This window comes from Carcharhinus amblyrhynchos, unplaced genomic scaffold, assembly GCF_965287045.1.
Source record: "Carcharhinus amblyrhynchos unplaced genomic scaffold, sCarAmb.v2.hapA chromosome_1038, whole genome shotgun sequence".
Lineage (NCBI taxonomy): Eukaryota > Metazoa > Chordata > Chondrichthyes > Carcharhiniformes > Carcharhinidae > Carcharhinus > Carcharhinus amblyrhynchos.
Window position 1 is genome coordinate 1 of NW_027650778.1, and position 14042 is coordinate 14042.

General features: G+C 57.7%; 1 protein-coding gene across 1 annotated transcript; it reads right to left on the reverse strand.

Moving 5' to 3' along the window:
* Nucleotides 1-1788: 1788 nt before the first annotated feature.
* arl2 (ADP-ribosylation factor-like 2) lies at nt 1789-11780 on the reverse strand. The gene is made up of 5 exons (XM_080184923.1): nt 11677-11780; nt 10060-10170; nt 8397-8559; nt 6017-6097; nt 1789-1973 (listed from the first exon to the last, which is right to left on the reverse strand). Exons 1-5 carry the CDS (start codon nt 11739-11741, stop codon nt 1839-1841), a joined length of 555 nt encoding a protein of 184 aa, XP_080041049.1. The 5' UTR covers nt 11742-11780; the 3' UTR covers nt 1789-1838.
* Nucleotides 11781-14042: the final 2262 nt, after the last annotated feature.

Sequence of the window (14042 nt, forward strand, 5' to 3'; positions counted from 1 at the left end):
TCTTGTAGATTTCTATCCAGTGTTATACTAGATACAGTACTCGATGCAGGAGTGATACAACACAGAGCTGACGTCAATATTATTTTAATTTAATGTTGCACATTACAAAATAATTTATAAGGAGAATGAACCAACAACACACACAAGCCATAAGGGCTTTTCGCACTTTCTGCCCACCAGCTCTGGGAGGGTGGCACACGGGGCCTCCCAACTGCTGCCACAGACACCTGGGGGGGGGGGGGGGGGGGGGCTCAAAACCACCAAACAAAAGAAAAAGACCAACAGGCAGCATCCCTGGCAAGAGCGGGCCTTGTGTCACAGTGCCCGAGTCTTCATACCCACCGTGAACAAGAGGAAGGGGAAGGGGGGGGCGGGGAGAGAGAGACAGAGAGAGAGAGAGAGGAGAAAAGAGGGAGTGAGGGGGAGAAAGGGGTGAAAGAGGCGGCGAGTGGGGGAAGAAGGGGTGAGGGGGGAGAGAGGGAGGGGAGAGAGGGAGGGGAGAGAGACGGGGGGGGGGAGAGAGACGGGGGGGGAGAGAGACGGGGGGGGGGGGGGAGAGAGACGGGGGGGGGGGAGAGAGACGGGGGGGGGGGGAGAGAGACGGGGGGGGGGGAGAGAGACGGGGGGGGGGGAGAGAGACGGGGGGGGGAGAGAGACGGGGGGGGGAGAGAGACGGGGGGGGGGAGAGAGACGGGGGGGGGAGAGAGACGGGGGGGGGAGAGAGACGGGGGGGGGAGAGAGACGGGGGGGGGAGAGAGACGGGGGGGGGAGAGAGACGGGGGGGGGAGGGGGGGGAGAGAGACGGGGGGGGGAGAGAGACGGGGGGGGGAGAGAGACGGGGGGGGGAGAGAGACGGGGGGGGAGAGAGACGGGGGGGGGGAGAGAGACGGGGGGGGGAGAGAGACGGGGGGGGAGAGAGACGGGGGGGGGAGAGAGACGGGGGGGGGGAGAGAGACGGGGGGGGGAGAGAGACGGGGGGGGGAGAGAGACGGGGGGGGGAGAGAGACGGGGGGGGGAGAGAGACGGGGGGGGAGAGAGACGGGGGGGGGGAGAGAGACGGGGGGGGGAGAGAGACGGGGGGGGGAGAGAGACGCGGGGGGGAGAGAGACGGGGGGGGGAGAGAGACGGGGGGGGGAGAGAGACGGGGGGGGAGAGAGACGGGGGGGGGGGGAGAGAGACGGGGGGGGGAGAGAGACGGGGGGGGGGAGAGAGACGGGGGGGGGAGAGAGACGGGGGGGGGGGAGAGAGGGGGGAGAGAGACGGGGGGGGGAGAGAGACGGGGGGGGGAGAGAGACGGGGGGGGAGAGAGACGGGGGGGGGAGAGAGACGGGGGGGGGAGGAGAGACGGGGGGGGGAGAGAGACGGGGGGGGAGAGAGACGGGGGGGGGAGAGAGACGGGGGGGGGAGAGAGACGGGGGGGGGAGAGAGACGGGGGGGGAGAGAGACGGGGGGGGGAGAGAGACGGGGGGGGGAGAGAGACGGGGGGGGGAGAGAGACGGGGGGGGGAGAGAGAGACGGGGGGGGGAGAGAGACGGGGGGGGGGAGAGAGACGGGGGGGGGGGAGACGGGGGGGGAGACGGGGGGAGACGGGGGGAGAGAGGGAGGGGAGACGGGGGGGGCAAAAGAGGTGGGAGAAAGGGGGGGAGACAGGGGGAGAGGGAAGAAGGGGGAGATGTGCAGAAAGCAATCAGGGAGATGTGGGGGGTTGGGGAAATAGCAGGGGGTAGTGTGCAGGGGACAGAGGGACAGGGGCAGAGAAGCAAGGTGGGGTGGGGGTGGGGGGGGGAAACGGTGCTGAGGTGATGGCCAGCACAAACAGTAATGAGGGGGTGGGGGCCTCAGTCCGCAGTGAATATCCGGCAGGAGATATCGTCCATTAGCCAATCGATCCCAACGAGGAGGTTTTCCCCTGTCACTGCGCTGCAGTCTCGGATACACCAGTGGTGAGTCTTAATACTATCGAGGTCTAAGGCCTGTGGGGGGGAAAGAATATCATTCAGCAGCAAGTCGCACTGAGAAATCGCCTTTAACATCTCACAGAAGCGCTGTGTATTAATACTGACCGGCGGAGGGAGATACCAGGGACAGGTGACCAAACACTTAGTCAAAGTGGTGGGTTTTGAGGAGCATTTTGAGACAGACAGAGAGACAGAGACAGAGAGACAGGGACAGAGAGACAGGGACAGAGAGGCAGAGAGACAGAGAGACAGAGAGACACAGAGAGACAGAGAGACAGAGAGACAGAGACACAGAGAGACAGAGAGACAGAGAGACAGAGAGACAGAGAGACAGAGAGACAGAGAGACAGAGACACAGAGACACAGAGACACAGGGACACAGGGACACAGGGACACAGAGACACAGGGACACAGAGACAGGGACACAGAGACAGGGACACAGAGACAGGGACACAGAGACAGGGACACAGAGACAGGGACACAGAGACAGGGACACAGAGACAGGGACACAGACAGGTGGAGAGGTTAAGGGAGGGACTTCCAGGCCCCACCAGGCAGCTGAAGGCACGGCTGCCAATGGCGGAGCGATGGGGATGTTGAGAGGCCGAAATTGGAGGAGCGCGGAGATCTCTGTCTAATAGTAGGCAGAGAGTTGGTATCAATGGGTGCTATTCAGATTGGCGGATGGTGACTAGTGGAGTGCTGCAGGGATCGGTGCTGGGGCCTCAGCTATTTACCATTTATATAGATGATCTGGAGGAGGGGGCTGAGTGTAGGGTGACAAAATTTGCTGATGACACGAAGATGAGTGGAAAAGCGAATTGTGCGGAGGGTGTGGAGAGTCTGCAGAGGGATCTGGATAGGCTGAGCAAGTGGGCGAGGACCTGGCAGATGGAGTACAATGTTAGCAAGTGTGAGGTTATCCACTTTGGCAGGAATAATAGTAGGAGGGATTACTATTTAAAGGGCAAAAAGCTGCAGCATGATACGGTGCAGAGGGACCTGGGGGTCCTTGTGCATGAGTCGCAAAAACCCAGTCTGCAGGTGCAGCAGGTGGTCAGGAAGGCGAATGGGATGCTGGCCTTTATAGCGAGGGGGATAGAATATAAAAGCAGGGAGGTCTTGCTGCAACTGTACAGGGTACTGGTGAGGCCGCAACTGGTTGAATACCTCGTTGAATATATTTAAGTCACGGGTCGATAGGTTTCTGATAGACAGGGGAATTAAGGGTTATGGGGAGAAAGCGGGAAAGTGGAACTGAACCACTTCAGGTCAGCCATGATCTTATTGAATGGCGGGGCAGGCTCGAAGGGTTAGATGGCCTACTCCTGCTCCTATTTCTTATGTTCTTATCTCTGGAGGGTTGTCGAGGCTGGAGCAAATTCACTCACCTCTCCCCCTGTCACAGAATGGAAGGCAAATCATTAACAGGTCTGGAGGTTCAGGACAGCGGCACATTGGTTAGCACTGCTGCCTCGTGGTGCCAGGGATCTGGGTTCGATTCCCATCTCGGGTGACATTCTGTGTGGAGTTTGCCCACTTCCCCCTCCACTTTCCTCCCACACTCCAAAGATGTGCGGGTTAGGAGGATTGGCCGTGCTAAATTGCCCCTTAGTGTCCAAAGATGTGTAGGTTAGGGTGGATTGGCCATGCTAAATTGCCCCTTTGTGTCCAAAGATGTACAAGTTAGGGGGATTGGCCATGCTAAATTGTCCCTTAGTGTCCAAAGATGTGTAGGTTAGGAGGATTGGCCGTGCTAAATTGCCCCTTAGTGTCCAAAGATGTGCAGGTTAGGTGGATTGGCCATGCTAAATTGACCCTTAGTGTCCAAAGATGTGTAGGTTAGGAGGATTGGCCGTGCTAAATTGCCCCTTAGTGTCCAAAGATGTGCAGGTTAGGTGGATTGGCCATGCTAAATTGCCCCTTTGTGTCCAAAGATGTACAAGTTAGGGGGATTGGCCATGCTAAATTGTCCCTTAGTGTCCAAAGATGTGTAGGTTAGGAGGATTGGCCGTGCTAAATTGCCCCTTAGTGTCCAAAGATGTGCAGGTTAGGTGGATTGGCCATGCTAAATTGACCCTTAGTGTCCAAAGATGTGTAGGTTAGGTGGATTGGCCATGCTAAATTGCCCCTTAGTGTCCAAAGATGTGGTTACGTGGATTGGCCATGCTAAATTGCCCCTTAGTGTCCAAAGATGTGTAGGTTAGGTGGATTGGCCATGCTAAATTGCCCCTTAGTGTCCAAAGATGTGCAGGTTAGGCGGATTGGCCATGCTAAATTGCCCCTTAGTGTCCAAAGATGTGGTTAGGTGGATTGGCCGTGGCAAACGTGGGGATATGGGGATAGGGCAGGGGGAGGGTCTGGGGAAGGTACCCCGTCAGAGAGTTGGTACGGACGCGATGGGCCAAATGGCCTCTTCCGCACAGTAGAGATTCGATGATTCTAGGAGATAGGGAGCGAGGACATTGGGTAGGTATTGAATTCTCAGGATGGCGATGAGCGGTGTCTCCGTAAGGATCTGTTTTGAGGTCCCGCAGTTCTTAATGACTAAGATGATGGGGAGGGAGTCTCTGAACCAGATTTGTGGATGACACAAGGTGGCACATTATTGGTTGGAAGATTAAAATTATACAGAGATTAAGTGAACAGGTAAAACCGTGACCAGCGGGTTTCAGTGTGGGCACAAGAGAGGTTGCCCACTTTGGACCCAACAAGCACGGAACAGGAGTCTAACAGGGGGAAATAGTGGAGGTACTGAGAGACTCGGGAGGGAGGGGGGGGCCACACCCAGAGTTACTGTGAGCAGTTCTGGGGCCCCACGTCTTGGGAAGGATGTACTGATGCCAGAGGGAGCGCAGTGTAGGTTCACCCCAATGATACTTGGATTCCAAGGAGTTAAATCAGGAGGAACGATCACACAAACTGGGATTGTATTCCCTGGAATTTCAAAAGTTAAGGGGGAGATTTGATCAGAGTTTTCAAGGTATGAAAGAACATAAGAACATAAGAAATAGGAGTAGGAGTAGGCCATCTAGCCCTTCGAGCCTGCCCCGCCATTCAATAAGATCATGGCTGATCTGTCGTGGCTCAGTTCCACATTCCCGCCCTCTCCCCATAACCCTTAATCCCCTCTCTTATCAAAAACCCATCAACCCGCTTCTTAAAAATATTTAGCGAGGCAGCCTCCACCACTTCAACGGGCAGAGAATTCCAGAGATTCACCACCCTTTGAGTGAAGAAGTTCCTCCTCAACTCCGTTCTAAACCGCCTCCGCTTTATCTTGAGGCTGTGCCCCCTAGTCCTACTGTCTTTTTTGAGCGGGAAGAGTCTCTCCACCTCTATCCTATCCATCCCATTCATCATCTTATACGTCTCAATGAGATCTCCCCTCATTCTTCTAAACTCTAGCGAGTACAAGCCTAGTTTACTCAGCCTCTCCTCATAGCTCAACCCCCTCAACTCCGGTATCAGCCTAGTAAACCTCCTCTGCACTCCCTCCAGGGCCAAAATATCCTTGCACAGGCAAAGGGGACGGGAGAGAGTGAAAGGGGATAGAGAAAGCATGGGAGAAGTGGGGGAACTCTCTCCCACAAACGGCAATTATTGCCCAATCGATTCATCTTAATGAATGAGATTTCTGTTAGTCACAGATATGAAGGGATACGGGAGGGGGGCCTCCACGTGAGAATCTATCGACGATCGTAAAACCATTGTCGAGAAAACCCATCCGAGTTCACTAACCTCCCTTTAGGGAAGGAAATCTGCCGTCCTTACCCCGGTCTGGCCTACATGTGACTCCAGAGCCACAGCAATGTGGCTGACTCTCAACTGCCCCTCCAAGGGGCAACTAGGGATGGGCAATAAATGCTGGACCAGCCAGCGACGCCCGTGTCCCAGGGATGGACAAAGAAAGGTCTTGCCACGATGGTGATGGACTGGAGTGGGGGAGAATGCGCTTGGAGGACAGGGAAGGGTAGGCTGAACCCAGCCTCCTCTGAGGCCCCCCCCCAGAGAACCACCGAGAGTTAGCAGCAGACAGAAAGGGAAGGTGTTCTTACATCTTTAATAGCGTCCGAAGTTAGAGCTCCAGGTAGATCCTGCTTATTGGCAAACACCAACAGTGTAGCTCCCGCCAAACGCTGGAGGAAGAGGAGAACACAATTTTTAAACGTTATTTTGCCCCCTGCGAACGCTCACCCTGCGGTTCCCACCCTGCACCCCCGCTGCCGTAACAGGGCGGCAGAGAGGCAGTCCCACAGGAGAGGGGCCACACACCCAGTTACCACTCATTTCTCAGGAGGCCAAGGAAATTTGGCATGTCCGCTACGGACTCTCACCAACTTTTACAGATGCCCCATAGAAAGCATCCTTTCTGGGTTGTATCACAGCTCAGTCTGGGCTCCTGCTCTGCCCAAGACCGCAAGGAACTACAAAAGGGTGGTGAATGTAGCCCAGTCCCATCACACAAACCAGCCTCCCATCCATTGACTCCATCTACACTTCCCGCTGCCTCGGGGAAAAGCAGCCGGCATAATCAAGGACCCCCCCCCACACACACACCCCGGACATTCTCTCTTCCACCTTCTTCCGTCGGGAAAAAAGATACAAAAGTCTGAGGTCCCGTACCGACCGACTCAAGAACAGCTTCTTCCCTGCTGCTGTCAGACTTTTGAATGGACCTACCTCGCATTAAGCTGATCTTTCTCTACACCCTCGCTGTGACTGTAACACTCCATTCTGCACCCTCTCCTTTCCTTCTCTATGAATGGTATGCTTTGTCTGTATAGCGCGCAAGAAACAATACTTTTCACTATATACTAATACATGTGACAATAATGAGTCAAATCCAAATCCAAATCAAAATCCAAATCAAATATCACTTCTCACCAGGGCTCCGGGTGTCTGAATTTCAAAGTTCATTGCTAGGATTCTGCGCTTGTTCCAAGACAAGGGGTGACACGGCGACACAGTGGGTTGGCACTGCTGCCTCACACCACCAGGGACCCGGGTTCAATTCCCAGCTCGGGTCACTGTTTGTGTGGAGTCTGCACATTCTCCCTGCGTCTGCGTGAGTTTCTTCCGGGTGCTCTGGATTCCTCCCACAGTCCAAAAGGTGTGCGGGTTAGGCGGATTGGCCATGCTAAATTGCCCCTTAGCATCAGGGGGATTAGCAAGCATAAATGCATGAGGTTATGGGGATAGGGCTTGGTGGGATTGTGGTGGGTACAGACTCGATGGGCCGAATGGCCTCCTTCTGTGCTGCAGGAATGCTATGATTCATCCCAGGTTCAGAATGATGGAGAGAAGGAACGCAAACTGACGTCTCCCCTCCAGCCAGACTCCAGGGTACTGAGCCCAAACCTGCCTCGACGCTCCCCCAGGTGACTCAGTCCAACTCCCTGCCCACGTCTCACGGGCTGTTTCTACCACACACGTACCATGGAGGACTGGATGTGCTGTCGTAACCTGACAGAGGCAGCTGGATTACACTCCCTCCCGAGTTAAGTTTCGATACTGGGCGGCACAGTAGCCCAGTGAGGCCAAATAGCCTCTTTCTGCACTGTAGGGTTTCTGTGATTCTGCTCAGGGAGTTTAAAGTTTATTTGTCAGTGTCACAAATACCACGCAGACACAGGACGAAAGTGCAGACTCCGCACAGACAACCAAGCCAAGAATTGAACCCAGGTCCCTGGCGCAGTGTGAACCACTGTGCTACCCGCTCCCTCAGCACTGACCCTCTGACAGTGCGGCACTCCCTCAGCACTGACCCCCCGACAGTGCGGCACTCCCTCAGCACTGACCCTCTGACAGTGCGGCGCTCCCTCAGCACTGACCCTCTGACAGTGCGGCACTCCCTCAGCACTGACCCTCTGACAGTGCGGCACTCCCTCAGCACTGACCCTCTGACAGTGCGGCGCTCCCTCAGCACTGACCCTCTGACAGTGCGGCGCTCCCTCAGCACTGACCCTCTGACAGTGCGGCGCTCCCTCAGCACTGACCCTCTGACAGTGCGGCGCTCCCTCAGCACTGACCCTCTGACAGTGCGGCGCTCCCTCAGCACTGACCCTCTGACAGTGCGGCGCTCCCTCAGCACTGACCCTCTGACAGTGCGGCACTCCCTCAGCACTGACCCTCTGACAGTGCGGCACTCCCTCAGCACCGACCCTCCGACAGTGCGGCACTCCCTCAGCACTGACCCTCTGACAGTGCGGTGCCCCCTCAGCACCGACCCTCCGACAGTGCGGCACTCCCTCAGCACCGACCCTCCGACAGTGCGGCACTCCCTCAGCACCGACCCTCTGACAGTGCGGTGCCCCCTCAGCACCGACCCTCCGACAGTGCGGCGCTCCCTCAGCACCGACCCTCCGACAGTGCGGCACTCCCTCAGCACTGACCCTCTGACAGTGCGGCGCTCCCTCAGCACTCCGGGGCCGTTACCTCTTCCTGTAGGAGCACGGAGAGTTCCCGCTTGCAGTCGTCCAGTCGGAGTCGATCGGCACTGTCCACCACCCAGATCAATCCGTCCGTGCTCTCAAAGTAATTCCTCCAGTACGACCGCAGCGACTTCTGCCCTCCCACGTCCCAGATATTCAGTTTGAAACTGCGGGGGGAGGGGAGGAGAAAAGAAATTCTTGTCACGGGGGAATGGCAACTCCCCGCTCCCACTCCAACACCCTTTCAACTGCCCCGCTGTGTCCTGAGGCTTTTCCCAGACTAGTACTGGCCCCATCAGGAGGGAACTGGTGTTAACATCCACTCAGTTCTCCTACCCCCACACCGTGACTAAACTTTACTTATTTTAGCCCGTTGTACATCTATTGATATTTACTGATGTCCCCTTTTTACATCCACAGGCCATTCGGTCTGCCTTGTTGTCCAACGAGGGGCATACACACGCGGTGGGTCGCGCGAGGGCTGCTCTTGGATGTTGTTTCGAGAGTTGCCCTAGTGCTTCACGTCGTCAGCGTACGCTTAAACTGGACCGACTGACGGGCAACACGACAGCTCAGTGACTATCGCTGTTTGCTGCGCAGTTACCTGGGTCGGGTCTCCGACTTGGGTCGGCGTCTGTGGGAGTTTGCACATTCTCCCCGTGCTTGCGTGGGTTTTCTCCGGGTGCTCTGGTTTCCTCCCACACCCCAAAGACGTGCTTTTTAGGCCGATTGGTGTCAATAAACTGTCCCTGGATTGGATCACCCTTAATCTGGCGTACATAAATTTCCACCCCCTTTATTCTGAAGTTCCGTTAGGGGTAGACAAAATCGTCGACGAGCGAGGAAAGACTCGAATAAGGCACCGACTCGCTGTTAAAATGGGCGGCACGGGCTTGTAGGGCCTGTTTCCTGTGCTGTTCTTTGTTATTAGTGTCACAAGCCGGTTTACATTCACACCGCAATGAAGTTACCGTGAAAAATCACCCGTTCGGGTTACACCGAGGGAGAACTTAGCTCCCTAATCCGCACGTCTTTCGGGCTGTGGGGGGAGAAACCGGAGCACCCGGAGGAAACCCACGCCGACGCGGGGAGAACGTGCAGACTCCGCACAGACGGTAACCCGAGGCCGGGAATCGAACCCGGCTCCCTGAGGCAGCAGCGCTAACCTCACTGTGCCAGTCGCGCACAAGCTCCCACCCCGCTCTCCGCCACCATTTGCAACCTGTCTCGCTATTGGAAAGAAGTCTTCCTCCGAATATATTTAAGTCACGGGTAGATAGGTTTCTGATAGACAGGGGAATTAAGGGGAGAAAGCGGGAAAGTGGAACTGATCCACTATCAGATCAGCCACGATCTTATTGAATGGTGGGGCAGGCTAGATGGCCCTACTCCTGCTCCTATTTCTTATGGGAAGACCCAGGCCCCGTTTACCCAGACGTGGGGGGACCCTTTGCTGGTGGTGGCGCTCTCCCTGTGGGCCAGGGGAAGGGGGTCTGAGAGCAGAGGGATGAGGGGGGGCTCTCAGGTCCCCCACAGGGTGAGAGGAGGTGTCCTCCCCATGGGGCAGAGGATCTCGGCTCGCACCCAGATTTCTCACCTCTCCCACACTGGGCTAATGTCACCTCTGCCTCCCAGAAACTGGGGTGGGGGTTAAGCATCGCTCTTACTTTCTGTGTTCCAGCGTCTTGATGTTGAACCCCAGCGTGGGTGAGATAGTGTCGATGTCTTCCCCATTGAACTTCTTCAGAATGGTGGTCTTGCCGGCGTTATCTAGTCCGCTGCGGGAGTGTGTTAAGGAACGCAGGAATGTTGACAGAAAGGGAGCATCCTCCCCTCCCCCCCGACCCGGGTCAGCACCGACACCCAGGGAATTTGATTCCGGACTAACACACACACACACCCTCCCCACCCCCAGGGTAACAGCAGCAAAGCCCCAGCAGTGAGCCGTGCTGGGAGGGGGGGCAGCGGGCGCTGAGCCGTGCTGGGAGGGGGGGGCAGCGGGCGGTGCCTCTGTGCCACCCCTAATTTACCCCTTTCCTATCCGGTGTCGATCCGCTGAACCCCTCCGCGAGGGGCTGGAGAGACGGGGTCCAGAATTGAACCCCGCGACTCCCGAGAGGCAGCCCCGTCGAGTGGCAGCCCCAGTCGGGTCGACGGACAGGCATCGATTCGAACCTCGATACGGGGGGACGGGGGTGGGGAGTCTCCCGGAGCGGAATCGGGCTGCGCAAAATAAAAAACAGCGGCGCTGCCTCACTGCCCAGTCAGAGACAGGGCACAGACCGCACCCCCCCCCCACCCAACTCCCCAGGGGGAATGGGGGCACAGGGCCCAACCCCCACCCGGGCGACAGAGTATACAGAGATAGCCCCCGGTGACAGAGCCCAACTCCCTCCTCCCTTCACTCCCCCCTCCCCTCCCCCTTCACTCCCCCCTCCCCTCCTCCTCCCTCCCCCCTCCCCTCCTCCCTCCCTCCCCCCTCCCCTCCTCCTCCCTCCCCCCTTCACTCCCCCTCCCCTCCCCCTTCACTCCCCCCTCCCCTCCCTCCCCCCTTCACTCCCCCCTCCCCTCCTCCTCCCTCCCCCCTTCACTCCCCCCTCCCCCCCTTCACTCCCCCCTCCCCTCCTCCTCCCTCCCCCCCTTCACTCCCCCCTCCCCTCCTCCTCCCTCCCCCCTTCACTCCCCCCTCCCCTCCTCCTCCCTCCCCCCTTCACTTCCCCCTCCCCTCCTCCTCCCTCCCCTCCTTCACTCCCCCCTCCCCTCCCCTCCTCCTCCCTCGCCCTTCACTCCCCCCTCCCCTCCTCCTCCCCTTCACTCCCCCCTCCCCTCCTCCTCCCTCGCCCTTCACTCCCCCCTCCCCTCCTCCTCCCCTTCACTCCCCCCTCCCCTCCCCTCCCCCCCCTTCACTCCCCCCTCCCCTCCCCTCCCCCCCTTCACTCCCCCCTCCTCCCTCCCCCCCTTCACTCCCCCTCCCCTCCTCCCCCCCTTCACTCCCCCCTCCCCCCCTCCTCCCTCCCCCCCTTCACTCCCCCCTCCCCTCCTCCTCCCTCCCCCCCTTCACTCCCCCCTCCCCTCCTCCTCCCTCCCCTCCTTCACTCCCCCCTCCCCTCCTCCTCCCTCCCCTCCCCTCCTCCTCCCTCCCCTCCTCCTCCCTCCCCTCCTTCACTCCCCCCCCCTCCTCCTCCTCCCTCCCCTCCTCTCTCACTCTCCCCCCTCTCTCACTCTCCCCCCTCCCCCAGCCTGGGGGCCAGTATCTCTCCCTCTCCGCCTCCTCCCGGGGATACAGCATCAGCAGCCGGACCTCCCGCTCTTTCTGCTTCATTTTCTTCAGGATGCTCAGCAGCCCCATTCCCCTCCGGCCCACGGCCCAGCGCGCAGCCGCCAACGCTGACCCCGCCCCTATCCACCGCCCCACCCACCCGATTGGCCGCCGCCGGCACTAATCCCGCCATCCATTGGTCAACTTCTCTGTCAATCAGACCAACCGCGTACTTCCGATTGGCTGTTACTGGTCTCGCCCCCACCTCGCCACCATTGGACACGGCGCCGCCGATTCCTGCTCCTGATTGGTTATTCTTCATGTCACTTAGAGCGCCAGAGCCCTCTGGATTGGCTGTTCCTGGTGCCACCCCAGCCCCTCTACCATTGGTCGTGGCGCCGCCAATCTCCGCTTTTGATTGGTTCGCTTCCCTGTCATTCAAACAGGGACGCAATCTGGATTGGCTACTACTACTCCCGCCCCTTCCCCTCCACCATTGGCCGCGACGCCGCCATTTGCTGTTTTCGATTGGCTTGCTACCCTGTCACTCACAGCACAAGCGCGCTCCGAATTGGCTGTTACATCTCCTCCGTCATTCGCATCCGTGCCGCTAATCCTCGCTTCTGACTGGTGATCCCTCCTGTCACTCAGAGCGACAGCATCCTTCGGATTGGCTGTTCCCAGTCCAGGTAGTGTCACTCCTCACCGCTGATTGGACACCAAGCCCGTCACTCATAGGCCAGCCCGCTCCGGATAGGCTACCTGCGGTCCCGCTCCTCCCACCTGAACCGGTCACAGGTGATCCCATTGCTGATTGGCTGAGGGCCCTGCCACTCCAAGGGAGGGCGCCCCGGATAGGCTGCGCACGCTCCCGCCCACCCGCCCCCCTTAGTTACCACCCCACTCTCTGGGTGAAGAACTTTGTCCTCACCTCAGTTGGCACAGTGGGTTAGCACTGCTGCCTCGCAGCGCCAAGGACCCGGGTTCGATTCCCGGCTCGGGTCACTGTCCGTGTGGAGTTTGCACATTCTCCCCGTGTCTGCGTGGGTTTCCTCCGGGTGCTCCAGTTTCCTCCCAAGATGTGTGGGTTAGGTTGACTGGTCCGTGCTAAAATTGTCCCTTAAGCGTCCTGAGATGTGTAGAGCCGTGGTGGGATTGTGGTTGGTGCAGACTCGATGGGCCGAGTGGCCTCTCCCTGCACTGTAGGGTTTCTATGAATCAGCCTTGATGGGCCGAATGGCCTCCTTTTACGCTGTAGGGATTCTATGAATCAGCCTTGATGGGCTGAATGGCCTCTCCCTGCACTGTAGGGATTCCATTAATCTGCTTTGACGGGCTGAATGGCCTCTCCCTGCACTGTAGGGATTCCATTAATCTGCTTTGACGGGCTGAATGGCCTCTCCCTGCACTGTAGGGATTCCATTAATCTGCTTTGACGGGCTGAATGGCCTCTCCCTGCACTGTAGGGATTCCATTAATCTGCTTTGACGGGCCGAATGGCCTCCTTTTACACTGTAGGGATTCTATGATTCTTCTAAACTCTGGCAAATATAATCCTAGCTTGACTCAATCTCGCCTCGTATGACAGACCTGCCATCCCAGGAATCCCATGGGTGGCCCAGTGGGTTAGCACTGCTGCCTCACAGTGCCAAGGAACTGGGTTCGATTCCCGGCCTCGGGTCACTGTCTGTCTGTGCGGAGTTTGCACATTCTCCCCGTGTCTGCATGGGTTTCCTCCCCACACTCCGAAAGACATGCCGGTTAGGTTGATTGGCCATGCTAGAATTGTCCCTTAAGATGTGGAGGTTAGAGGGATTAGTGGGAGGACATGGGGGTAGACTGGGTGGGATTGTGGTCAGTGCAGACTCAATGGGCCGAACGGCCTCCTTTTACACTGTAGGGATTCTATGATTCTTCTAAACTCCAGCAAATATAGTCCTAGCTGACACAATCTCTCCTCCTATGACAGACCTGCCATCCCAGGAATCAGCCTGGGAAACCTCCGCTGCGCTCTCTCTACAGCAAGGAACATCCTTCCTCTGATTAAAAAAAGTTATGCCTTGAGGCCTCAACTGCAATGTTGGGGGACCCCCCCCCCAGCCCATTTAGTGCCCTCTTCCATTGCAGGTTTGGTATGCGGGGAACACAATCAGATTCCCACCTACAACCTGACTCAGACTGTGCTTGAAAGTCCCATAATGTTCAACAAGTAATGTCCGTATAAGGGTCTAATACTGCTGCCGGTGTTAACCCAGTAGCCACAAGGTCAGCATGACAAGCATGCCAACGTGAGCCCATGTAGTGAGGAGGGCAGTCCCTCAGTCTTAGCTCCTTGCTGCTAACCTTCCCCCTATTAGGGACCAGATCAAGGTATATCACAAAGTTAATGTA

Excerpts from the sequence above, each read along its gene's own strand:
- arl2 (XM_080184923.1), bottom strand. The coding sequence starts at position 11,741 with ATGGGGCTGCTGAGCATCCTGAAGAAAATGAAGCAGAAAGAGCGGGAG. Across the intron at positions 8,560-10,059 it reads AAGACGCTGGAACACAGAAA|TTTCAAACTGAATATCTGGG; the intron begins GTAAGAGCGATG and ends CTCCCCCCGCAG. Across the intron at positions 1,974-6,016 it reads CTTCGGACGCTATTAAAGAT|GCCTTAGACCTCGATAGTAT; the intron begins GTAAGAACACCT and ends TCCCCCCCACAG.